Source organism: Aythya ferina (assembly GCF_964211825.1).
Source record: "Aythya ferina genome assembly, chromosome: 5".
Taxonomy (NCBI): Eukaryota; Metazoa; Chordata; class Aves; order Anseriformes; family Anatidae; genus Aythya; species Aythya ferina.
The window spans coordinates 49,018,921-49,045,764 of NC_140301.1; the positions used below are offsets into that span (position 1 = coordinate 49,018,921).

The window sequence follows — 26,844 nt, forward strand, 5'->3', positions numbered from 1 at the left end:
TGTATCAGAAAGTGAAGTGATCAACAGAGATGTTTGGTGAGCTATGAGGTGCAGGGGATACTGGAGGAACGGACAGTATTTAAGGGACCATTGGTTTGCCTTACTGCTCACCTTTTGGCAGCTGGAACAGCTGCTTCCTTGGCTATTAATCATGGTGATTTACAGGCTGGGAAATGCAGGGCATCAACTGTAGATCAAAGACCAAACGGATGGAGGGTGGACATAAAAGCTAGAGTGGAAACAAGGAGAGCAGTGAGCAAGAGGAAGTGCTCTGCCAACCACAGGTTGTCCGCAGACCACAGTTTGAGAAGCACTACTTCCTGAGCCACACATACATCACCGAGCCAGACCAGTAGCACAAGCCTCCTGCAAGGTATGAAGGGCTACTGAACAGCCAAACCTGCTTCGTGGGACACACTGAGCCTGTCATTGCCACTTCCATTATCCAGTTTTTCCATACATCTCAGAACTTTGCAATGCAGGAACCTCCTTGCTTAACTACCTACATCTTTTCTCTGACATTTGCCTGCCCACCCAGAAACTTGTTTTATATTTCTAACTGAAGGGCGCCAATCAGCTAGGTGTGATCTCTGAAGACCTCAAAAACTTTCTTCTCTCACTGTTTTTTGTTTTTTTTTTTTTCATTGTTTTTGTTTGTTTGTTTGTTTGCTTTCTGTTTGTTGGTTTAATTTCTATCTGGTCTCTTGACTCTATTAAAAAAACAAAACAACTTTCAGTAAAGTCCAAATTTACTATGTGGCAGCATCAACTTTTGATGGATAATGTTAGTTCTTTTGCTATGGGTTTTTCCATGAGTCACTTTTCTGCCCTCCCATTTTCTTAATACTCTGCTTCATGATTAAATGACTCAAAAAGTTTACAGATGATGGAGCTCTCTCAGTAGGTGTCTGGGGTACCAGACTCCATTCCATCAGCTTTTGGGAGATAAAACAAAACTTAAGCAAGGTCACCTAACACAGATCCATAAATTAAATGAATCCCTCTCCTCCATTTTGGATTAGTTTGTTCTGAACTGATCAAAGGAGCAAATATGGACTGACTTGTGAAAATGAAGAGAAGACATTGAGAAATGACCACATCTAAGATGGAAGCAAAATACATCTTGAGGCCCTTTAGCTGTGGCGCTGCTTAACTTCCAGTAAGCTGAAAGAACAGCACATGAATTCACAAGTGTTGAAACAAAGATTTTTAATGAGTCAATCTAATTGGAAGTGATATTACACCACAAAAAGCATGGGTAGTTAAGTATGTGGAATGGGTCTAGCTAAGGAAACCTTGTTGCACTTTTTTGCTGCTACTCTTCTAACTCTGATTATTCCTTCTTCAGTGGGCTAGTTCAGAACTTCATACCCTTTCCAGCATGAAAGTGACTGGGAAAAAATAGATTCAATGAGCTGCCTCTGTCACCAGTGGCAGACTGAGTCCAACTGGGCTGGTTGTGACACACGGTATACATGTAGAACAGGGTTGTGAGTTTTCTGTCAGTCTTTTTAATTGTGCGATCTCAGCACTGTCATCTGATGCCTTCCATGAAGCTCCTTGCTCGCAGCTCTCTCTTTCAGCCTCAGGAATAACCAGCATTGTCCAGCTACTTCCACCAGGACTGGTGTGCCAGCGTCAGGAGATTCTAACTTTTCCTCTCTCTTCAGCTCCTTTGAGCTTTGTAAACCGTATTGCTGTACTTGAAGGTTTCCACACAGGTGAGCTTCAGACACAAACTGGCTTGTTCCGAATAGTATCCCTTCAGGTACCAGGAGGCTTTGGTGCAAAAAATTGCTCTTTACCTGGTACATGGAGTTAAGGTCTCTTGTCCTTCTTCAGCTCCCCCAGTAACAAGCCCACTGGCAGACATTTTAGCAGCTGTGGTGCCTGCTCTGCCGTGAATACAGATATTCTAGTGCCTCTTTCCTTGAGGACAGCACAGCAAACCACTGCTCTCTTTCTCTCTTAAAGCCTTCTAATATTCAAAGGAAGAAGCAGAAGCAATAGTAATAATAAGTAATAATAAAAGACTAGTTGCTAATTCTTATACCTGATTAATTTAAACAATGAAAGGACCTCGGTCATTAGTAATCAGTGCACTGCAGAGCATTTAGTTTCTGATTTAAGGTTCAGATTTAATAACACCTGGTACATCTTCTCAGACCTGTTCTGGTGGCAGGGAGAAGCTGCAAATATACAGGACTGCACAGGCTGGTGGGGGCTGGCATGGACGGAAACTCTGACCTAACTCATCTGTCAGTCACCACTGCTATTGCACACAACTTCTGTGCATCTCAGCTCCCTCTGGGCTGTTCAGAGTTTATACGGTACAACCCAGAAGCCCTTAACATCAGCACGTCCACAGAAACATTTCTGAAATCCCTTGCAAGGGTATACCCAGGCCTGCATGAAATTTAGTGGCTTGAATCTCCTTGCAGTTCTGATGATTTCTGGGAATATTCAGCTGGCAAGTGTGGCCCAGTTTCTGAAGCAGAGGAAGCATTTTGTCGGTGCACAGTCACTGTGCAGTAATCCAAATCACCATTGTCATTATTATTAATCTCAACCAAGCAACCTGATAACTTCTGCCAAACTGGGGCAGGTGTATGCGTGTAATCACTGTGCAATTAATTAATCTGTGTTGCCAATCAATATGCAACACATAGTCCCCTGCATCCCAACTGAGTTCAATTTAGCAGAGCAATTTGGAAGTACTTTGCAGGGAGAACTCAATAAAAAATGTAGAGCTGGCAGCTCTAAGGCCAGCTTTGCAGCTTCACATCACACGTAACAAAAATGAGCACCTGCCTGTACCAGTCAAAGGGTTTTGAAGGACGGTGGGAGAAGGGGGAAAGAGTTAGTCAAACAGCATGTTGTTTCTGAAAACTGTGAGCTTCAAAATCATCCAACTGTGAACTCTGAGTGAGCGAAATAGCAAAGGCCGTCTGCTCACCGCCACGGCCCTGCAAATCCCTTCAATTGGCAGCACAGCAAGAACCCGGGAGCTGCCTGTGCTCCCTCCTCTCTCTGCAGCTACCAGAGCTACCAGGGAGCCGGATTAAATTGGGGGATTAAGCAGTCCCACAGCCTGGCATCTGGCTCTTTGTGACAGCTGCACCCAGGAAAGAAGTCAGGCACTGGTGCCTTAACTGCGTCAACTGGTGTGTCATGGGTCACAGCATCACAGCTGGAAGAGGTCTGTCAGGTCATTCACTCCCATTTCATAGCCAGCACTGGATTTGGCTCAATAAAGTGTTTGCTAGTGCTTTAAATATGGTGTTTTAAGAGATTTGGGCAATGCAGCTCTCTCCCCCTTCTCTTTGGAACTTATCTATCATCTGTTATAGCTCACTGTCAGGAAGCGTCTAGCCTAACATTCCCCTGTTTTAATACGACCTCCTTAATGACTCCTCTCTTCTCCCTCTTATCACAGCCTCCCCTTTTGCTGGGCTGTCCTTTCCTGCCTGTGTACAGGAATTACAGCCTGCTTCCTTCTTCTTGGTTGGGCTGGCTTTTGTGGGAAGGATACCCCACACCAGGGCTCCCATCCCTGAGGGTCCCCAAAAGGCTGGGTTCCTCTCCTGCCAAAAAGCCTCATCCACTGCCTTTAATTATCTGCACTGAAAATCCCCTCACACTTAAATCACAAGATGTTTCCATTAAAACAAATCTTTTCTGACTGTTCAATTTTTATTTTGCATGTCTAAATCTGGAATGATTTTCTGGTTTTCATCTGTTCTCTAAAGCCTGGATTATGAGCCCGACACGCATCCACATGCTTTGCAAGTGCAGTTCTGTTATTTTTCCTTACCAGCCAGTTGTTCCTGGTGCCAAGCCCGCATTGCTGCTGTGATCAGGGCTCTGTGCATGCGCTGTGCCTGCCGGAGGGAGCAGAGGGCTGGGTGCCTCTGCCCACATCAAGGCTGAGCTCCTCCCTGGGGAATGCAAGGCCTGAGCTCATCTCTGGGTCCGAGACACTCTGTATCATTTCCTTGCCTTTGCTGATACCCTCAGTTCCTTCCAGGTGATGGAATTCATGCGTATTGGTGCTTTGCTGACCCTTTTCTTTTCCCGTTACATTATTAATGGGTAATGAAGTTCAGCATCATTGGAGCTAGTGCAATGCACGTCACCTGGTGACACAGGAAGGCATTATCAGCACTGGCCACCTTTTGTCCTCGGTTTCATACATCCTTGGCAAGAACAGATACACATTTGCATGACTAATATGTGGAGTAGCTTTTGCTAACAGTGTTATGGAGTATTTCACTATAACTCACCTGCCTTTTCCTTCAGCTCATTACTTCTTTCCCATTACCAAATATGACTGTTCCCATCTAGCACACACTTTCTTTTTGCATGGTTACTGGGTGTTTCTTTTAGTTTCTGCTTTAAAGAAAGAAACCAAGAGGTGACAGGGGGTTAACTTCCAAAAGCTGCCCTCCACTGTTTAACTCTGTGTTTGCTGAGATGATGCTGATTAAAATCATAAGTTATTGTATCAAAAAGAAATTTCCTCACCTATGTGACAAGCTGGGTGTTTAGCACAAGTGAAAAGAAAGTTATTTCTATTTCCTTTTTTAAGCATATTTCTCTCATTCTTTTTGCCTTTGCCATAACATTGAAAATGTATTGATTAAAATCATGAATCTGTGGGCTAATATTCTGAATCAGCAATAGGGATTGCAGAGGATCATACGTTTTCTAAGGAAGCTGTCTCCATAGGGTTGCAAAAGAAAAAATAAAATAAAATAAAATAAAATAAAATCTCACTGGGTTTTGGGATTTCAAAGGCTATTTTTATGAAAACTAAATTTTGGACTAAGCATGCTGTGTTAGATTAGGCCTTTGAAGGGACTCTCTTTTAGTAGTTTAAGTCTGACCTTGTTTGAAATACACTACTTTAAGATCCATATCTTTTTTTTTTTTTTTTTAGAATCACCATTGTCATTTTTAAATCAATGAAAAAAACAAAAAAAGGAAAATTAAAAGACTTGAAATAACAGTAAATCAAAAGCAAGAGTCCTGCTTTTTCCAACTCTGACATCTAAGCAGCAAAACTGAGACAAGAACTTTGTGCATGTTCTTCTACATTTTCTCTACTGTTAAAACCAATTAATCAGATGAGTGATGAGCACATATCCATGCATCTATAGCCTTGTTCAGTAGAGCTCTTAAGACCAGAACTGTCAGCAGTTCCACTGGCTGCAGTGTTAAGCACCCGTATAAATGCCTTATTGAATCAGTGCTGTGGCTAGAAACCAGCATTTGATACCATTCTGCTGTTAGACTGTGGGGACTAAAAATGAACAGAATTAGCTCTTTGTCTCTCTGATCAGGACACAGATCTAAAGCAGAGCATGCCCCAGATCTTTAGGATTCCCAACAGCACAATTTCAATATTCTTGTATCTTGTCCATAGCTGAGAATAAGGTCTGACTGGGTGTTACTAATGTGGTACCTCAGGATGGCCCCTCTCTCATCATGCAACATCTGTTTTTATTTACTTGGAACAAACAAACCTTCCAAAGAGTTCACTGTGTTTGTACCCTCTGTGTCTTGTCCTGCAGGACTTGCTGGGTCGCACTGATCAACCGAGCGCTGTCTGCAGGGCTGGGCCTGGAATTACTCCGATACCTCTTCTGTAGGGGACAAATTTCTGCAGAGTGCATCCTCACACCCTCTCCTCTGAGCCCTGTGCCCTGCAACTGGCAGCACAGGTGGAGGACTTCCCAAAGGCAGCCGCAGGCCCCGCGGGGCACAGGGGCAGGGACGCGTCCATCGCTGCAACCACCAGCCGCTGCCTGCAGCACAGGCCCGTGGTGCAGCCGCGAAGCTCTTGCTGCTATTTTTAGTCAGCAAGATGTCTTGGTCTGCCTTTCTGCAGGCTGCTGAAGGGCAGTCTCACTGGCTGCACAGCGGGGCTGCCAAAAAGGGATAGCAGCTGAGGTGCCTCTGGCTACTGCTGGCAGACTGCCCCTGAGGGGCTCCGAGAGCGGGTCGAGGCACCACACGGTGCCTCTTCACAGCTCCTGCTGATCTGCCTTGCCTGAGCACTGGTACCCTTGCTCAGGCAAGGTAGGCAGAGGAGACAAAACCAACAGCCGGCAGCAAAAAACACCTTGCAAGTTTGTGGTCTGAAAGCCAGGCGTGTATTATTAGTGTGAGGCAATGTTCCTTGGGACCTGTCTGTCGGGGCCTGTGTGCCCAGTCTGCCTCTGTCGTAGCACGGCATATTTAGTCTGATACCCCTCGTGCATAAGTGCACTGTGTGTGCATGTCTGCATGCGTGTGTTTGAAGTCCTCACTCCCCCGGAGATTTCCACCTGCTGTTCTGCTTTTACAAGGGACTCCCTTGCTGTGTTTCAGCCCCAGCAGCGATACCAGTGAAGACGGGAAAGAGACACTTCTCTGTCGGGCCACTGCCCTGCGAAACTGCCTCTCGCTTCCAGGAATCAGCATCCTTGATAAACTCATCAAGACCTGTCCTGTCTGGCTTCAGCTGAACATGAACCAGGAAAGGGCTGGGGCGATACTTGGCAAAGAAGCAGCAGGGGTAAGTCCAAAGTGGTTTTTGGTTCAGACAACCACATTTCCTGTCCCTGGTAGAGCTGTTTAGGGGAGCAAGCAGTGTTTCTTTTCATGTGGAAGCAAAAATATTTAGCAACTTACACTATTTCCACTGCCACTTGATGCTTTAGCCACACACAGTGGCACAAGACAAACTTAATGGCTTTGGGGAGCAAGAAATTTTGTCTGCTTTTATTTACTTAGCATGTGGTTTCATGGGGATGCCATCTTATTCACCCCAAAACCAGGCACCTGTGCCTGGCTTTTCCTGGGCTCATGCTTCTCTGCAGACACCCTCTCATCCAGCCTCCTGCAATATTTTTCCTACAGCTGTGTTTACATTTTATTTCAAGCAAGAGAATTTTTAAATGAATAGTATAAAAATAATAAACAAACAAACATAAATGAAACAGCCTTACTTTGCAAGAGAGAAATTTTTCCAGTCAAGGCTGTATCTGGATTGAGGAAGGCCATACAATTCTCCAAGATCTGGAGATTTTCAGAGACATTGGCCAGGTGCAGAATGGGTACAAAGAAGTTGTGTTTTGTTTTTCTTTATTAACCTCTGGCCCTCTGCTAGGCACAAGGATTAACTCTGGAGGGAGTACACGAGCACTATGGTTGCTCAGATGTAGCCTGAACTCAGAGAACTGGAGAGAAGGAGCATGAAGAGCCTCCTTGGCTCGAGTTCGAATCCATCAGGATTATAGGAGGTCTTCATGGGGCGTAGTGGATGAGTGCATCAGCAAATGAGCAGAGCAGAGAGACTTTCCTTAGGTCTTAGGCTAGGCTGAGGAATTGCAATGGAAGAGTTTGTATGTTGACTATTCAAATTTGGAGCAATAAAAAAAAATCCCTGAAGAAAAGGCTCTGAAATTCTGGAAGTAGCTGGGAGTAGTTTCTATTGCAGTAACTAATATTTGGTGCCCATAAGCTAAACATTTGGAAATAGCAAACTTCTGAAAAGCTCAGAGCTTGCTTCAGAAAACCAGCTCTGCAGCAGAGGGAGCTCCCCATTCATGGCATCTTGGTACGGCGGGTTTCAAATGGACCGAGCTGATGGCAGAGCACAGCAGGAACTCACTGCTGATCTGAGGAGGTGTGGGTCTGCCCCGTGGCTGGGTCAGGGTAAAATCTGTCACAGGGCTTACAGCTGGCACTGCTGAATGACCCCAGTGGTGGGATTGCCTAACCAACATGGGCTGCTTGCAGTGCAGCGCCTGCTCCTGAGCAAGGCAGCGGGACGCTGCAGGAGCTGATGGGCAGAGAGACCCCACAGCAGTGCAGGGCCCTGCACCTCACCCTAAGCCAGACTTATCAAATCAGCCAGGCAAATATACTCTAGAAATCTTTTTCCTTCTGCACCCTCTGAAGAGGGAGACCTGAGTGACTCTGACAGAGCCATGTACATACGGCCCTGACCTCCCAGGCAAGGAGCCACTCCCTGCAGGCAGGGCTGTTCCCCACCTCTGAGCAGCTTTGGTGCTGAATCTTGTCCCGGTTCCTCCTCCTCACACCTTCCTCCGGCACGGCTCTGTGCAGGGAGGAACCGAGCTGGCAGGTCAGAGGTGTCCCACGGCAGGGACCAGCAGTGGGCAGCGCCTGCTGATGCCGTGGGAGCTGTGTGGGCTCTGCCGCCCACCTCCCAGAACAGAGCCAAGGCCTTTCCCACCGCCAATGAAAATGGAAGAGACTGGTTGGCATGCCGGTACTGACCCCGGGCAGCAGGGCTGGGTACAGCTCAGAAATCCCACCTCCCTCTCATCTGAGCATCTGTGGTCCAATTTTAGCCTTTGGAGCCATGGCAACTAGGCGCGCTGATCAGAAAACAGAAGTGATTCATTTCTAGGTTTCACTTCTCTCCTTGTTTTAATTTCAAATGAAACACTTGACCACTGCGATGTGAGATAGTGCTGTCTAAGACCCAAGGTAGCAGCAGCAGCAGCCTCTCGAGGTGGGTTGGACGGACCATTCTGTCACACAGGTTGTAAGACCTGAGGAATGGAGAGCCTCTAAGGCTCGTACTTGTAGATACTCTCTTATGTGGAAGGTGGGTGCTGCACTGCATTAGAAATAACCATGTTTCCATCATGAACCTTGAGCCATGCATTTACTTGGATTTTTCCGCACTGTCAGTGGACCTGAGCCTATGGGATTTCTTTTGCATGGCAGAAGCCAAGACCTCATTGTGTGAGGTTGCAAACCTGCTGCAAGGCCGTGTGTTTAGCATGGTTGCTTTAAAGTGCCTTGAGATGACCTTAAGATTGCAAGTCAAGCAGAGAAAAGTCCTGGCTTCGAGAAAAGCTCCTTTTAAATTCCTCTCTCAAGGAATTAATGGCTTCTTGTTAGATTTTCACTACACTGTAATTGATTAATCATTTTATCAACTCACACTTCTTTCTAATATTAATATCCAGACTCTAGAATTAGCCGTTTTTTTAATTCCATTTTTATGAAAATACTTTGACTCTCTCCTGCTATCAAAGAACAGATAAGAGTGCAGATTACTTTGTCTTTGTATCTCCAGCTTCAAGGTACAAGCTAAAAATATACTTGACAATGAGCTCTAATTAGAAACATGGTTGGGAGCTCACACAATGCAAAGAACAAGAGACTCTTATTTTTCTTTCTCCTTTTCCTTTCTCCTTTTCCTTTTTCCTTTTTCCTTTTTCCTTTTTCCTTTTTCCTTTTTCCTTTTTCCTTTTTCCTTTTTCCTTTTTCCTTTTTCCTTTTCCTTTTCCTTCTCTTCTCCTTCCTTCCTTCCTTCCTTCCTTCCTTCCTTCCTTCCTTCCTTCCTTCCTTCCTTCCTTCCTTCCTTCCTTCCTTCCTTCCTTCCTTCCTTCCTTCCTTCCTTCCTTCCTTCCTTCCTTCCTTCCTCCCTCCCTCCCTCCCTTCCTTCTTTCCTTCCTTCCTTCCTTCCTCCTCTCCTCTCCTCTCCTCTCCTCTCCTCTCCTCTCCTCTCCTCTCCTCTCCTCTCCTCTCCTCTCCTCTCCTCTCCTCTCCTCTCCTCTCCTCTCCTCTCCTCTCCTCTCCTCTCCTCTCCTCTCCTCTCCTCTCCTCTCCTCTCCTCTCCTCTCCTCTCCTCTCCTCTCCCCTCCTTCCTCAGAATCATCTAGGTTGGAAGAGACCTCCAAGGTCATCTAGTCCAACCTCTGACCTAACACCAACAAGTGCTCCACTAAACCATATCACTAAGTTCAACATCTAAACATCTTTTAAATACCTCCAGGAATGGTGACTCCACAACTTCCCTGGGCAGCCCGTTCCAATGCCTAACAACCCCTTCAGTAAAGAAGTTCTTCCTAACATCCAACCTAAAACTCCCCTGGCGCAACTTTAGCCCGTTCCCCCTCGTCCTATCACCAGGCACATGGGAGAACAGACCAACAACCACCTCGCTACAGCCTCCTTTAAGGTACCTGTGGAGTGCAATAAGGTTGCCCCTGAGCCTCCTCTTCTCCAGGCTGAACAATCCCAGCTCCCTCAGCTGCTCCTTCATTTCTTTTTCTTTTTTTTTCCTTTTTTTTTTTTTTTTAATATATTTCACTGGTCCTGTTGAGGTGCTCCCATCCAGAGGCACCTAGGCAACCTGTGGGGATGGGGCTGGCAGGAACTTTATGAAATGGGACAAATGCCTTATGTTCTATGTATGGACACTTGAATCCTTTCCTTCTCAATGTACAAGTGATTTTCTTGCTTTAGACATTGACTGAGACATTCAGGGTGAGTTCTCCATGAATTAGGGCACTTATGTGAGAAACATCACTTGGCAAATTGGGAGTGCTCCTTTCTACTGTTCCTTTAGTGAAACAAGGGGCTTAAGTGGGACATCAGTGATGCATAGAAATCTTGCTGGTTCCTTGGCAGGGCTGAATTTCACCTGAATAAAATGTCCCTTTAGTCATTATTTTTGTCATGTAAAGTTTGACCAGTGGAATGAAGCTAAATTAAGAACATTTAAAGGCAGATTGAACTGATAAGGGACTTCATTGTCAATGACCTAAATTAAACTTCAGAAACTCATGTAACATAGCTAAGCTCTTGATTCCTTTTCTCCTTTTTCAGATGTTCTTGGTTAGGAAAGAGGGTAATGTGAACAACATGGTCCTTGCAGTCCGCCTGCCTGTCCAGAATGAGGTTCCTGATGTGCTGGAGTACACCATTAAAGAAGAAAAATCAAGTAACCTCTTTACATTTTTTTTCTCTCGTTCTGGTATTGTACAGAATCCTCTTGTGATTACCATGTGATTACCAGCATTTATGTAATCTCACTTGCAACACTCAGGTTCCTCTTGTGAGGGGCAACAGATTTTGATGCTATGGTGTTGTTCAGTTAATATTTCCTGCAGCTGCTTTACCTCAGCTCCTCTGCGGTTCTGCACCTTTTCTTATCATTTACTGACACGCAACAGAAAAGTAAAGCACCCCCAGATGAGCAGGCCAGTGCTTTGATCAAATGAAAGGAGCTGCTTTTCACCAGCTGGAAGTCCTGGGCAAAGTGCAAGGCCCTCACAGACTAACCCTTGTTAACTCAGCAACTCTGTCTCTATTTCTGCCACTGAATTGTTGACTGTGAGCTGTCTGACATTTATTACATTCCCTTTGCACACATCTTATATGGTTCTACTGAACAGCTGTTTCCTCCTAAATTGTTTGACAGTTCTCAGTGCCTCTCTGTCTCTGGGACGCAGCTGGATCTTGGGCCTGGTGGTATCAGTGCTGCTCCCAGACAGCCAAGCCTGCTGCAAGGAAGCGAGAATGAACCTAGTTCACAGTCAGGCACATCTGCTGCAGCCCTTGGTATAAATGGATGTGCAATGCATGTGATTTCCACTTTCCAAGTAATATTTGCAAACATGGGAATTTTAGGGTAGTCATACAAACATGCACTTGGAAGAGTTCATCAAAATGTCTTCATATGGATCATTTATATGAAAACAACCAAATTGTCCGCCACTCTGCTCCTAAGCCATCCCCCTGGGGTGTACGTTTTACTCTCTTCTAAAACACCGGCACTTCCGCTGGTCAGTGCTGTGGTTTATTTGTTCCCCGTTGCTACTTGCTCAAATTGTTTTTTTCCTTCCCATGTACATTTCTTTACTTGTGATGACTGCATCACAAACAGGTGTTAAAGCCAGAGGGACAGCTGAATCTCCTGAACTGCTCTAATATCAAGCAGAGGCCAGGGGCTGCCAGTGTTGCTCCTGCACAGAGCACAGCTGCCTGCCTCCTGGAAGCTTTCTCCCTCATCTGTGTGCACCTCGGAGCATGCACTTGGGGAGACAGCACATGCATCAGTGCTCCTGAACAAGGGCAGGGGGAGCAAAGCTTTTGCCACAACTTCGGGTGCCCAGATTAAGAATGCAGGGGCAACGGTTAGCTGCAGGATGTGGAAACTTTTTTTTTTATATACACTTATTTGAAGTTGAGCTAGGGCTTAGGTTTTACATTGCGGAGAATTACTTTTTCCTTGGGGATAAAAGTTGAAAATTTGAATCTTGCCATCCTAAAAATGTCATTTATAGAAGTGTTACTGCCTCACTTGTATCCTATGCCATAAAATTTGATTTCTTTGAGGACAAGCAAAATGAAATGTAGTATAAAAATTTCACTGTGAGTTAGTCTAGTTAGAAAGACTTTTATGTCGTGGTTTTGGAACTTATTTGCTTACTACTTCTAACTTATCGCTAACTTAACATGAAGGACGTGTTCAAAGACACAGCTCTCCAATAGGAACAAGACTAAAATCAGTTTCCACTGCTTTCATACAAGTTGCAAAGTACGTGGAACAGCGTAATTAAAAATTAGCTCTCATTCTAAGAGCAGGAGAGCTGTCACTACATATGCAGCAATTGCTGCAGCCATGAGGCTGGTGCATTCCTGTGGAGGATATTCACATTATTTTTAGCTTGAGTTCAGTCACTGTTGAACTGTAGAAAGCATCATTTCTCCATACTGCACCATTTTGACAGGAATGCACTGGGCAAGCAAATGATCATGCTTTTGCTTCCTTTCTCATTTAGTGTAAGTAGTTTGGCTTTTGAGTTTAGAGGAAACAGAATGGATTCTTATTTGTAAAGCCAAAGGACTATATTTGGTACAAGGGGAGATTTACATCTGTGGTGTCTCAGAGTAACCTAACACATTAGCTTTTATTTATGGTTTCTGCGCAACTCCAAGCCCTTTCTAAAGTTTCTTAGAAAATGAAATTGTATGTTTTCAGAATGCTTTAAAAGAGTTACAACTAGAATCTGAGCTTCCCTGCTAAAGACACTGCTATGTTTGGATGGCCTTAGCTTAATAAAGTGCACTTTAATCTTCCGTGTTGCTACATAACACTGCGTAAGGGTAGGAGAGCTCTGAGTGTGCGCAGTGAGTAACTGCAGACCAAAGATGTTATCTTGCTTTGTAATGCATGTTTATGGCAAACAAAGTGCTACAATTCCTAATAGTGTGTAAAATACACCAGCTGTATAGCTGTATACCACTGTAGACTGGCAGAGATTTTCCAGGCATCTAAGTCTTCAGCTTCAGAAAATTAAGGACTCTTTAGTTCTTCCATGCTTCCTCAAAGGAGGCTTCAGCCTCCCACTGAACATCACAAGGAGGAAGATAAACCCTCCTAATAGCTACCTACTCTTTGAGTCTGTATGAAGTGCAGCAGAGCTGGTGCTCTCCCAGTGTTCAAAGGGAGTAGTTGTAATTCCCCTGCCATTCAAGAATCCCCTTTCCCAGCTGTGTTGGGCACAAGTGGCTTCATTTCTGCTGCCTGGCTCCTAATATTTTCTCTCTGAGTTGACGCATAAGCAAAGAGCTGTGTAATCTACCCCATGGAGAGCTACTTACCCCATTTTGACAGCTGACTCCTCATAGAGGGGATAAAGAGGTGGGAACAGGTTCTTCTCCCTGTTATGTCAATGCGGCCCATTTGACTCCACAGATTTGATTGTTCTCAGCAGGACACAGTCAGTTGTAAAGTGAAAGCTGAATTTGCCTTGACATACATAACTCAGACTTTATGAAGATTCTCCCTTCCAGTTAAAATTCAAGTTGCAACCTACCTCAGCTTGCTATTTTAGAGCACCTTGCCAGCTGCTTCTTGTCTTCCTTATGAGGACTCAGCGTAACCTCAGCATCAGAGGTGACACAAAGGAGCACGCTCTGTCCTTAGAGGGATACACACAGTGATATGATGGTCCTGTGCCACCTCTGCAGTGATACCTGTCCCTCATTTTCAGTATATGCAGCTTTAAACGGCAAGTTTTACTCCTCAGCTTTTTGTAAAATTCTACTTTCCTGCCATCCTACATTCCAGATGATATCTGAAGAGGTTTTCCCCAGAATTGTAATGATGCTACAGAGGTTGCAACCCTGATATCTGAAGAGGCTTTCCCCAGTATAGTAACGATGATACAGAGGTTGCAACCCAGCCTCCAGGGTCCATATATAGATGGCCATTCACTGAAGCACAAAAAGGGAAGTTTCCTAGCCAAATAATGGTGCTTCATTGTTTTGCTCTTTCCCCATATCAGATCTGCCTTGTTGATATTTGATGAAATATTTAGGGAAGTATATTTTTTTTGAGGGGAAACCCGAATTTAATTGTGATTTATTTATTTTTTATGGAAATCCCCAAAGAGCCCACTAGGTAGGAAGGTCAAGAAATCAGTCTTTCCATTTTTTCCTAGGGAGTTTTCACCTGCTTTATGAAGTAGCTCTCAAAATTATAAAACAGGAGAATAAAGAGAGTGGATTTTAAAAATTTCCTTCTTCATCTTTGGTTGTCCTTCCTTCAGTGACAGGGAGGCCAAAGCCTGGTCCAGCAGCAGGTGTGATAGTGATAGATAGATGCCATGTGGTTCTTCAGAAGACTGAGAAACCCAACAACATTCAAAGTCTTGGATCTCTGTGGTTTTGCTTCTTGTCCTGAAGGATCCCTTACTTCTCGCTCAGATACACCATAGCACAGTGGAAATCTTCCAGAAAGAAGGCATGCTACAATATTTCTTCCATTTAAAGATACAACTTTGGGAGATAGCTCTCAAGCTCTGCTAAAATCTCAACCACTTTGGGTGCTTTCAGCCACTTCACACCAAAACAGAGCCTTAGCCTCACGCACCTCAAGACCTGAGCACCATTTCCTTAGATTCTTACCTTCAACTATAATTTCGTTTTTTCAAATTCCCTTGTCAGCTAACAGGTCATAACCTCAGGTCTTGATTCTCCTTCCCTTTACATGTATCTGGCCAGAAATCATGCCACGTGTCAGCGACATTGCAGCAGTATTAAAAAGAAATGAATTAGATGTGAGTTGACAGTATACTTCTCAGGAGCCCTGCCTATATGCTTTAGTGTATAACATGTAGTATTTGTTTTCTCAGCTCTTCTGTACTGAAAAAAGAGGATGTGATTCCTTTCCAGATATGTAAAATGAAGGTAAATAGAAGAAGTATCTGCAGTTGCAAAGAATAGGGGAGAGCTTATTATTACCGTGTTTTATAGAAATAATTACGGAATTAATTTGCCAAGTCATTACTGCATAGTGAATGCTAGACAATAAAGGGAGGTGACACAGTGTGAAAATCAGAGTCCTTCTCTGCTGAAGAAATTCTTTTCAGAGGTGTGAAGCTACATGCAGAGAGGAGCCACACAGACTGACCCCACGTGGGTTCCTCCAAGCTATTTCCTTCTGAAACCTGCTCTGAATTCCCAGTGTGGTGCTTCACAGAGAGGGATGCTGGACTCTCAGATACCCAAATATAATGAATTCAAATTATTTTAAGCATAAATTAGCAAGAATTAACCCTTCCCAGGGGACCTGGATTCCCAGGTCTGCTCCTGTAGTCCTGACACACAGCTTCAAGCCTAACCAACTGTGGAAGAGATGAAAAATTGGAGCTTGGGTTTTTAAGGATGAAATTAAACAGCTATTCTTCATGTTTCAGGCTTCACCTCTATTGGCACAGAGTACTGAAAATGCCTTGTTGAATCTTCTCTTAAAAATATCCTTTGCAGTAACATCTCTCCCTCTGGGAGCTCAGTCATTACAGATAGACAGAGGAGGCAGGTGCTGGACCTGTCACGGTGGTGACCCTGAGCTACAAACACTGTTTTCCCTTGAAGTCTGTATGAGCACATTTCCCCTTACATTTGTGAGCTTTCTGTTCCCAGCGTGGCTTCCGTGCCACCTTCATCTATCCCTTGGTCATCACACTGTACTCCAAGTGACTCATTATTTTCCTTTATTTCTCCCTTCCCACCGTCATGGCTTAGCTGTTTCATCACTTTGAACTGGTTTTATCTCTGCTGCTGTATTTCCCGCTGATCTCAGCTGGACTCAGCTTCGCCATCCTGCAAGGTTGTTCACAGGGACAGTCGCCCACCCACTCCTGCAGGAGAACCCTGCAGTGGAACCTAGAATCTCCACAGGGCTGTTTGGGCATCAGCAGGTTTGTACTCTGCAGTGTCCATGTCCATGTCCATGGCATTGCCTTTCTCAGAGCCTTCTCATTTGCTGGCAGCCAGTGACTTGTCCTCAAAACATTCTCTTCCCCCAGGGGAAGTTCCCACTGAGGTGGAGGTGACGCAGGGAACAAATGATATGGCCTGAAGCGGTTTGTCACTCATAAAAGTGCTGATGTGGCAAAACACCTTATTTGGCCTTTCTTAATTTTAGATTCAGCTGAGGAAGTGCAGGCTGGATCCAACGCAAAATGCTTGAGGCAAACAGCTGAGATTTAGAAAACTGGAATAAAAGGAGTCAAGTAAAACATACAGCACTGGTTTACCTGCTGAGTTAGGTATCTGCTTTGACCAAAGGAAATCTGTTTTATGTGAAAGTTCCTGAGAAGCTGACCACTTTGTGCATCCACCTGCTGAGTCCTGCCTGTCAAGACAGTGACAAGTCACACGAGGTCTAGAGGCAGCAGGCCCTGCTGGGGTGCCAAAACAGCAATGCAGGCAAGCAAAGGTGTTCCTGTGCACACAAGATTTTAGGAAGTGTGAACTGAATCAGGAAAAAAAAAAAAAAAAAAAAGGAGGAGGAAATTTAAGGGCTAAGCTTTCAAAATCTACTTTCTTGCCTTAATAGACCCAGTTAGGTGCAGTCCCTAATGCCATGAAAACCAGCCTAACCCTCAGCAGACAGCTCTGTCCATCACTGCAAAGCTACTTCAGCCACTTCTACATTTCCATTCCTCCTTGCCAAGCACAGATGGGTAACTTTTTGATAATTAGACCAAGCCATTTGCACAGGATAAAAAGGGCATACATATACAGTTGTTCTGACTGGCCTGTATAGGTAACAGATGGTAATTAAGCAATAGTAATAAGGCAGCAGTGTGTTTACAAAGGGTCATTAGAGTAACATGGGGATGGACTTTGCACATTTCTGCAGGCTTAGCTCTAAACAAAGCTCCTGGAAGCCCAGTGAGCATGCCTGGCACAACGGCAGAGCTTAGACACAAGGGATGCAAACTCCTCCTGTGTCCCTGTGTGGGTCGGCATGTCCACGTGCATGAGGGCACTCACTGGGTGATGCTGGGCAAGGCATGGAGGAGGAGGCAAACTGACTAGCAACAACTCAGCAGATGCTCTTCGTTGGGCCAGACCCCTTTGGATGCTGGTAATAGACTTGCCTATTGCTCTTCATTGGCACCCTGGCCACTGTGGCCAGACATAGCCTGCTATGGCAGATTTCCCTATTTTATTTTGTTAACATTTCTTTTAATACATGTTGCTGAGGCTGGATTAGCAGCTTTAGGGCCCAAATCCTCATTGCTTACCTGGCATAGGATGGTCAGCAGTGTCTTCTCAGACAATCTCCAGTAAAGTACTGCTCAGATGAGGTCATGGGAAAAAACAGGAGGACGTCTCAGTCACTGCAGCTTACTCACAGTTTAGCTTCTTCTTGAGCATAGAAAGTTGTGTGCATGATCTTTGTGATATCAATATATCTGTGGAAATGTTGGCAGCTTTCGCAACAGCCTCATCAGTTTTGCAAGTCTTTTTGTTAACACCCTGTCTGCTGGAATCAGGAAGCAGAGTGAAGATACGAAGAATTAGTTTTTTTTATTTTTTTTTCCTCAGAAAGAAAGCAAGCTTGTAATCCTCACAGCTGCAGAGTAAAACTAAAAGATGAAACCAGAAAATTTTCTGTAGACTCAGAAAACAGAGTATATAGGAAAATAACCTATAAGAAAACAATCCCATTTTAAAAATTCATTTTAATTGCATTTAATTTTGATCCCTTATGATTTGACATGAAGATGGAAAAGATGGAAATCTCTGTTACTGACTGAGGTCGGAATCTCCAGATCTTCCACTTGTTAGGTACATACAATGAACTGAAGTATGTGCTTATATTCCTGACAATGACTTCTAAGATGAAGCCATTTATTTGGGTAGCACCTTCAGATTTTCACTGGAAGTAGAGCTGTAGGTTTTCCAGACATGGCTGGACAAAGTCTTGAGCAACTTGGTCTGACCTCTTGGCTGACCCTGCTTTGAGCAGTTGGGCTTGGGCTAGAGGCCTCCTGGGATCCCTGCCAGCCTGATGGTCCCACGAGAGGGAACCGAGCAGTGACGCTGAGTCAGCCCACAGGCGAGCTGAGGGCGGATGGCACGCCTCAGAAGGAAGAGCAGCAAAAGCTGTTCCCACCCTCTAAGACCCATTTGCTGGGAGAAATAGCACGAAGATTTACAGGGGGTGGTGGAGTGGGGTGGGTGTGAAAAAGAATAAATAAATATTTCCTAGGTTAGTGTACCTCCTGTGACAGCCACAATGCATAGCCTTCCTTTCTTTGGTAGATACCTTGTGTATGGGGGAAAGGAGAGAATGTGCTCTGCCTACCCATTCATTGCGCATTTCCAGTTGAGTTAGCCCACATGACATATCTCAACATGCTTGAAAAGGCCCAGGAATGCCCTACAGATGAAGCTTAATGCCCCTTGGCATATTGCAGGCTGAGGCAGACTCCATCATGTGGCGTTAATAGCACTGAAAGGCGTCTGGGCTGTTTTGTGCAGGTGCTAAAGGGACTTTTCAGTTGGAGCAGGCAAATCTAAGAAGTAAATGTTCATCCTGTCCTCTTTGCAAATAGAGCCTCTGGAGACAACCTCTGACTCATCAAAGAATGGGCAGAAAGGTCCGCCAGAAAGCACATGCAGTTATTTCTGTTCCCACTAGTCCTTCTCCAAAGGGTCACTTCAGCCGAAGTGGCCGGCTTCCTTGAATGGAAACCCTGCAGCTTTCAACACCGGAAAGAAGAATTCTTTGTACTGTAAACGTGGGCATGAAAAGCATGGTAGGGCTATTTATAGCCCTGATTTCCTCCGAATAGATGAGAGGCTAAACCTGACATTATGGACTGAAAAGATAAAGTTATTTATATTTTTGATGCCCCATGCTGCTATTCAGTGATCAAGCAGACGAAGAGGGGACTGCCATGGCAACCACTTCACGAACCACCATGCAGACTTGTCTACCAGCCAGAAAGGTCACTGAGCATCTCAAAATTCAGGTTTACTGTAGAATGTGATTTTAGTGTATATATGTATATATAGAGAGAGAAAGAAAGCAAAAACATTCGTAGTCCCAGTAACTAGTAGCTAGGGTACGGCAGTCACGACCTCAAGCAGATGGAAACAGGTGGGGGCACTGATCCCAGGAGAGGCAGGGGCCAGGTTTCAGGTGAGTTCAGGCTGTAACACTGTGCCAACACCACTATCACAAGAAGCGCTGTCACTGTCCCTCATTTGCTGGGTACATTGTGTCTGTGTCCTCGTGCCCCTCTGCTCCCATGGTGCTCTCCCCCATGGCCGTCATGGAGTGAGCAGCACAGGCGTGGGGTGCAGGAGTGGGGCAGCATAGGGGGCAATGCTTCATTAGCCAGTGGTGCTGCCATGTGCTGGGCTATGTGAAATAAACCTAGAGGGAAGAAGGAATCGATATTGGGATGGAATCCCACCAATATGAGGGACATCACACCTGTTTCATAGGCTGAAAGCTGGGGCACAGGTTGCTGTAGGTGTCCACCACTGGCCCCGAGCAAGCCCAGCTCTGGGATGAGTGCTGTATTTACAGGGCCACAGAGAGGTGCTTTGCCTGCCAAGCACTCAGCGCTGTAACCCTGCCTTGCTCAGCACTGCTCAGACTTCTTCCTGGGCTTTCTGTGTACCCTGACAGGCAACTCCGCTGCCACAGCGGGAGGGAAGCCAATTTTTCCAGCTTACTTCAGAGGGATGTTTCCCTTTATTGCTATTTGATGGAGTGTGTGACTGAGGCAAAGTAAGAAATTATTGTCAGCTCTGGACCTGACTAGCTGGAAAAAAGCAGAAGTGTGTGGAAAAAATAATAACAGACTTATCAAAGCCCGTGGGAGAAAAGCTCCCTCCTCTTTTCTCTCACCAAAAATGCCTGATTCCCCTAATTCCATCCCAATTAAAGAAATCATACATTTCAGCAGCAGAACTTGTCCGAGACTTTTTTTTTTTTCTTTTTTTTTTTCCAAAGGTTAGTTGTTCAATGAATAATAAAAGTTTGTGTATTTTTAGCAGTGGTAGCTGGAAAGGCTGAAGACGTAGTTCACCTTACGCTTCAGATTTTAAGCAGTTTAATTGCATATAAGGAGGCCTTGGGGCATGCAGGCTAGTGTCCTATTTTCCCTATAGTAAATGAAATTACTCCTGTTCAGCGACGTAGGTGCCTTGCCGTTAAGGAGAGTAGACTGCCGAGTGCTACCTTGTCAAGCAGTTCCTGTTGCTGCCGATGGTTTTCTGCAGTACAGCTCTGAAGACGTAGAGCTACCCTACTTATCTTCAGATTGGCCTCGCTCAGACACAGATAACAATCTGCCTGCATCACCCAGTGTGCAACATGGGCTAATTTCCCCTGTTTATGTGTCGTTTCTTGATAACAAGAAAAGTCTACCATCACCTACACAGCTTCTCGGGATGAAAAAAACTAACGTCAAAGTGAGTCCGCCCCACGGCACAGCATCACTGGGCCCCAGGCCTGTCCCCCAGCTCAGGGCGTGCGGTTTTGTCCTTGCCTTCTGCTGGATTTCTCCTGTACCCACAGCCTAGATGTCTTTCTCAAGGTTAGTCAACCTGCCCATGGCAAGGACAAGCTCCCTGTTAACCCCCTCACTATTAACCCTGAAAATCAATTCGGTTTCAAGGAGTTCCCACTCGGGAGACCACTCTGAAGTAGGAGCCCAGAGTCTTGGTTTGGTAAGAACCATAACCGAGGCTTTGGGGGATGTTGTAAAACATGGTATGAGGACACATTTTATAACCTGTTGTGCAAGTTCATCATTTCTCTTCTAAATGCAAACGTGCACAAGGAAAGCAGAAAGTCTCACCAAGACTCACTTGCCTGAGCTGAGTTCCATGTCTCTTTGACACACCGCTGATTTTAAACATAAAACACTTGTGGGGCTGCTTTTTCAAGATGTAACACCGCCAGGTTTCTGTGTGGTTTGCAAGTTGTTTTGGAAACATTCTGGTTACTTATAGCGGTCGTTTAAAAAAAAAAAAAAAAAAAAAAAAAAAAAGCTCTCATCCTGAAAAGTTCCCTCCCCTCTCTCCATGCAAACATTTTCATTTTTAGCCTTTAAACTAATAGGATTGTAGGGAAAGAAGCTCTCAGAGTCTTGTTAGCCTTGTTAATCCTCACTTTTTTTTTGCCTTGTTTTGCACTCCCAAGGGGCATAATGCAAAATCTGTGTGTAATCAGAGCTAGAGAATACGCATGCTGTTCTAGAACAATATTGGTTTACCCGACTCTGCTTAGTACCTTGAGGATTACCTCAAAATTAGCTTACCTGTTTTAAAAGAGCAACTCTAAATCTGAACCCACAATACCAGTGCCCCTATCTGAATAGCAAACCAGAACAAATGATAAATATTTTTGCCTTTGAACAGTTTGCTATATGAAGATGTTAAAGACGAATTTAGGCTTGCAAATGCAGTAAATAAGAAGTGCTCAAAGTACTATGAGAGCAGTAAGGACCTCTTACTTTGACCTTTGAGTAGGATCCTCCAAGTCAGTGAGAATACAATCTATCCTATTGAAGAGTTTAATCAGAAGACCATCTTCAGCCAGGCTTGCAATCAGGCAAGATCACTGCTCTTGGAAGCAGACGTATCACTTTGTACATCTATTGCCTGCCCTACTGCCTCTGACGTTTCAGAGTGGGCTAGTCCCTTTCTTCACTCACCTTTGCGAAGTGTGGTCTTTCATCCTCTTCCTGGAAGTCTCTCACACAGAATGTGGTTCTGGGTACCAGATGACTTCCCTTAAAAATTTTAGAAAACTTCCTTTTTCTATATGATTAACCTCAGTCCTACAGTATTTCATGATGCACCTCAGAGCCAGAGAAATGCTCTTTTCTCCAAAGTTAACAGGAAAAAAAAATGGTGCTTGGTAAAATGTGTATGTTTCATAAGATGTGTTTTTCCCAGAAGGGTTGACTCTCAATATTATCTATACAGCCTAGAAATCGCTGCTAGGAACTAAAGTCACAGAATTACAAGTAGCAGCATCCTTTCTTGTTACACAGGCCCTTTGTATATCTGAAAGCTTCATTTACCACAAAAGGTTTTACCAAGGATATTTCATAGAATCATAGAATCATAGAATATCCTGAGTTGGAAGGGACCCTTAAGGATCATCAAGTCCAACTCTCGACACCGCACAGGTCTACCCAAAAGTTCAGACCATGTGCCTAAGTTCACAGTCCAATCTCTTCTTAAATTCAGACAGGCTTGGTGCAGTGACCACTTCCCTGGGGAGCCTGTTCCAGTGTGCAACCACCCTCTCTGTGAAGAACCCCCTCCTGACGTCCAGCCTAAATTTCCCCTGCCTCAACTTAACCCCGTTCCCGCGGGTCCTGTCACTGGTGTTAATGGAGAAAAGGTCTCCTGCCTCTTGACAACCCCTTACGAGGAAGTTGTAGACTGCGATGAGGTCTCCCCTCAGCCTCCTCTTCTCCAGGCTGAACAGGCCCAGTGACCTCAGCCGTTCCTCGTACGTCTTCCCCTCCAGGCCTTTCACCATCTTCGTAGCCCTCCTCTGGACACTTTCCAACAGTTTCATGTCCTTTTTATACTGTGGTGCCCAGAACTGCACACAGTACTCGAGGTGAGGCCGCACCAGCGCAGAGTAGAGCGGGACAATCACCTCCCTTGACCTACTAGCGATGCCGTTCTTGATGCACCCCAGGATACGATTGGCCCTCCTGGCTGCCAGGGCACACTGCTGGCTCATATTCAACTTGCTGTCTACCACGACCCCCAGATCCCTCTCTTCTAGGCTGCTCTCCAGCGTCTCATCGCCCAGTCTGTACATGCAGCCAGGGTTTCCCCGTCCCAGGTGCAGGACCCGGCACTTGCTCTTATTGAACTTCATGCGGTTGGTGATCGCCCAGCTCTCCAACCTGTCCAGATCCCTCTGCAAGGCCTTTACGCCCTCATTTGAGTCCACAACTCCTCCAAGTTTGGTGTCATCAGCAAACTTGCTCAAAATACCCTCTATTCCTACATCCAGATCGTTTATAAAAATATTGAAAAGTACCGGCCCTAAAATGGAGCCTTGAGGGACCCCACTGGTGACCGCCCGCCAGCCTGACGCAGCTCCATTTACCATAACCCTTTGGGCCCTGCCCGTTAGCCAATTGCTCACCCATCGTATGATGTTTTTATTTAGCTGTATGGTGGACATTTTGTCCAGTAGGATCCTATGGGAAACCGTGTCAAAAGCCTTGCTGAAGTCCAAAAAAATCACATCAGCTGGTTTCCCTTGGTCCACCATACGGGTGATCTTATCATAAAAGGAAATCAGGTTAGTTAGGCAGGACCTACCCTTCACAAACCCATGCTGGCTGGGACCAATGACTGCTTTGTCCCCCAGGTGCGCCTCAATAAGTCCGAGAACCAACTTCTCCATGATTTTACCAGGCACTGACGTGAGACTGACAGGCCTGTAATTGCTAGGGTCTTCTTTCTGACCCTTCTTGAAAATTGGCACAACATTTGCCAGCTTCCAGTCTACCGGGACCTCTCCAAATAGAATCCATCCAAATAGATTCCATAGAATCATTTGCCATCTGAGAGCAAGTACCTGCACTCAGTTTGACTTCTCAGCCCCAAGCCCTGGCAATCTGAATCACCACACTGGGCAGTGTAAATCTTGTACCATCATTGTAACGTCTAGGTGGATGCTGAGTTACCCATGAAGATGTGGCTTCTCCAGGAATGATCCCACAAAGCTCAACTGCTTACAGCAGGGAGCACTCCGATGAAAGGTGTCACCCTACCCCCTGGGTGTCTTTGGAAGCCACCTCAGTCCTCAGCATTTCAGAGAGGCCACGTTTTCCTCCCAGTCCCTGCTGTATGAAAGCAAGAAAACAGACCCTGCAAGGCTACATCTGAAACTCCAGGTAATCTCATGTTGTCGTCTGGTAGAGGGAAGGAGTCCTGGATTTTCCCAGCTTCTGTCTGAGGGAACATTGCAAACCAGGTATAGGATTTCCACTTTAAGATGTTTATTTGAGTTCTGCAAAAGAAACACGGGCTGAGGATCTGACAAGAAAAACAAGAGCTTTGAATCTCAACAGCCATTAGCCAGATAGATTGTGCTCTGATCTTAAGCCCTGACACGATGGATAGTGCCCATGGGTCTGCCAGGGCTGTTCACATGGATACTTGCAAGGAAAGCACTGAGGAGCTGTGACACTTTTCTTCTGGCAGGGTTAGCTGTGCTTGAAGTACCCTTGAGAGCTTGAAGTACCCTCTCAGCGCCTGCTGAAATCCTATTCACAATAAGGAGGAAATAGAGCAGTGAAATGACTGTAACGCATTCCTGCTTGAGCATCCTGCAGCAGAGGCAAGGAGTCCAGGCAGCAGCAAGAATTTGTGCTGAACTACAGGCATGGAGTTTTAGTGTGCACGGAGGGGCTGCCCATCTGCTTGGGTGAATGTGGGTGAAGCAGAGCACAGTGTGGTGGCTGAGACCCCCATGGCTATGAGACGTGAGGAGGGTCTTTTTTTCTTAACACACGGTGTAAAGGGAAACCATGCACTTTGCAAAGTGTCCCTTCCACTCCACTCACCTCTGGTGTGACGGGACTGCAAAGGCCTGCATTTTGCACCTTCTTTTTTTTTTTTTTTTTTTTTTTTCCACTGAATATTCATAATTTCATTCTGTCTAATACAATTACACCCTGTGAAGAACGTAGTTTAAAGGCAGATTTCTCTTACAGTCTAGACCTAAGCTCATTAACACTTTATCACTTTCATAATTCATTAGTTTCAATTTCCCAAGAACTGCCACCAGCAGTGATTTTTTTCGTCATTGCCAGAAAGATTAAACTCTGTAGGAAACCATAGAATTGTAATCCTGTGAGAAAGCATGAGTTGGATGCACAACAGAAGACTGTCAGAAGTCCAAAATAGGGAAGTTTCTGGTTTCTGCTCTTTCTCATTGAGGAGAAAATAATAATAAAGGAAAGAAACAACCGTCAGCTTCACGAAAGAGTCACTAGAAAAGACAAGAAAGACAAAATAATCCTGGGTTGCCTAAGACAGACTAGAACTGCAACAAAAAGGAAACTACATCTTAGACATCAAATGGTAGAAGCAGAAACAGCTGATTACAGAAGAAAAAAAAAATAAAAGGCCTTGAGAAAAGAGAATAGATAAGCACTGACGGTGTTTTACAGGAACACAGCATGGGTCATAGAGTGCCACTGAAAAAGTCTTTGAAAGGTAATAGAAGAAGCAATGTCGGGGACAGACACAGGAGCTCGCCTGCAGAGCTCTTGCAGACATGAAGACACCACAAACACTATAAGGACTTCTGCCAACATGATCTAAATTTTCCTGTCTCTAGCTAAAGCTCTTTCTCTTAATACTACCAGCAGCCTAGTGCATGAAGAGGAGCCAGCAGGACTTTGCGTGTGCTCAGGGAACAGGAGCAACAATGTGAAGGGTTATGTCACCCCCTGACATTCCTCAGGAGAGCACAACAGGTATGAGAGCCAGGCCTGCGCAACTGCTCCTGCCACCGGCTGTGTTCACGCCTTCCCTTGGAGGCGTAGGAGCATCGGCATCTGGAAGCAGGGCAGTTGGTAACCTCTGCCTCAGAGACATCCCACGTTCATGGCAAGTAGCAGAAGGTTCATGGCTGAAGGTAGCTGAACAGGCAGCAAAGCCAGTCGGTGCTGTTCAGCGGCAAAGGTCAGAGCAAGCAATGTCATGGCAACTGAGGTATCGAGTGAGAGACATATGAAGGAGAGAAATGCCCAGGAGAGGTCTGGTTAAAGGGCTGTGGAGTTATCATCTTAAATCTTAAAAAATGGAATCACTCCCATGACACCAAATCTCACAGCTTGCCAGAATCTGGAAAGATACAAGCACATCTCAAGCACATCGAGGCTGGACCTCTGAGGATGGCTGTGTTCTCAGTAGGCCCATGTAAACACAACTGCTGTAGAACAAGAAATTCACATCTTTGAATTCAGATGTCTCCAAAGGATTACAGAAATATCAAAAACAGTGAATGGGACTAACAGCTCCATTAGAGAAGAAGAAGTTGAGGTAATTGGGTCCCATGAGCCTGTATAAGCAGCAAGAAGACGGGAATTGGGGTGGTTTGTCCATGTGACCAGAACAACAGGACTTGCAAATGCAAATCTGCAGGGAAAAATCAAAGAGGAGAGGAAGGCAGAATGCCCAGGGACAGTATGACTCAAAAACATCAGCATCCAGATAGAGAAATGACGGGGAGTTCAAAAGAGAGAAGGAAACTGGAGGACAGATTCCAGTCAGTGCCCAGAGATGACATTCTTCAGAGCATGTTGGTGAAGTGAAAGGGAAGATGAAATTATCATAAATATTTACAGCAGTGTGTAATCTGGCTATGTCCTGTTCTCTTACCACTTAGTAACAGGGCAGAAAACAGAGCACAGTCAACAGAGAACCACTAGCACATGTTACTAAAGTTTCCATCACCCCTGATAATAAAAATAATAAAAAAAAAAATAAATCTTTGTTTCAGGCTGCTTAATCCTGATCTCCACATTTCCCCTTTTGTTCCCTGAAGGTGACATCTTTTCTGTGGGCTTCTAAATATTAGGCAAAACTCAATATGCTGTGACAATGTCTGGCTCACAGAGCCCAGCCTGTTTTTGCTCTTCTTTTTCATCATATTTTTGTCATCCTGATGCTGTTCTGGTGAGAGGAGGAAATTTGCTTGTACTTCAGGTGCCC

The 26,844-nt window shown here is 45.1% G+C and overlaps 1 protein-coding gene and 1 long non-coding RNA gene across 3 annotated transcripts in view; one reads left to right on the forward strand and one right to left on the reverse strand.

The window, feature by feature from the left end:
• The window catches only part of RIN3 (Ras and Rab interactor 3), a 75,153-nt gene that overhangs the window by 12,571 nt on the left and 35,738 nt on the right, over positions 1-26,844 (forward strand). For both annotated transcript variants that reach the window (XR_014694085.1, XM_084522764.1), the window contains exons 2-3: positions 6,373-6,559; positions 10,639-10,753. Coding sequence is in view for 1 of the 2 variants with exons in the window: in XM_084522764.1 (XP_084378890.1) it covers positions 6,373-6,559; positions 10,639-10,753 (302 nt within the window). In the remaining variant the exon portion in view is untranslated. The remainder of the gene's footprint in view (positions 1-6,372; positions 6,560-10,638; positions 10,754-26,844) is intronic.
• On the reverse strand, positions 15,799-21,115 carry LOC311438421. The gene is made up of 3 exons (XR_014694086.1): positions 20,947-21,115; positions 17,358-17,599; positions 15,799-16,318 (listed from the first exon to the last, which is right to left on the reverse strand). It is a non-coding gene; the product is annotated as an uncharacterized lncRNA (long non-coding RNA).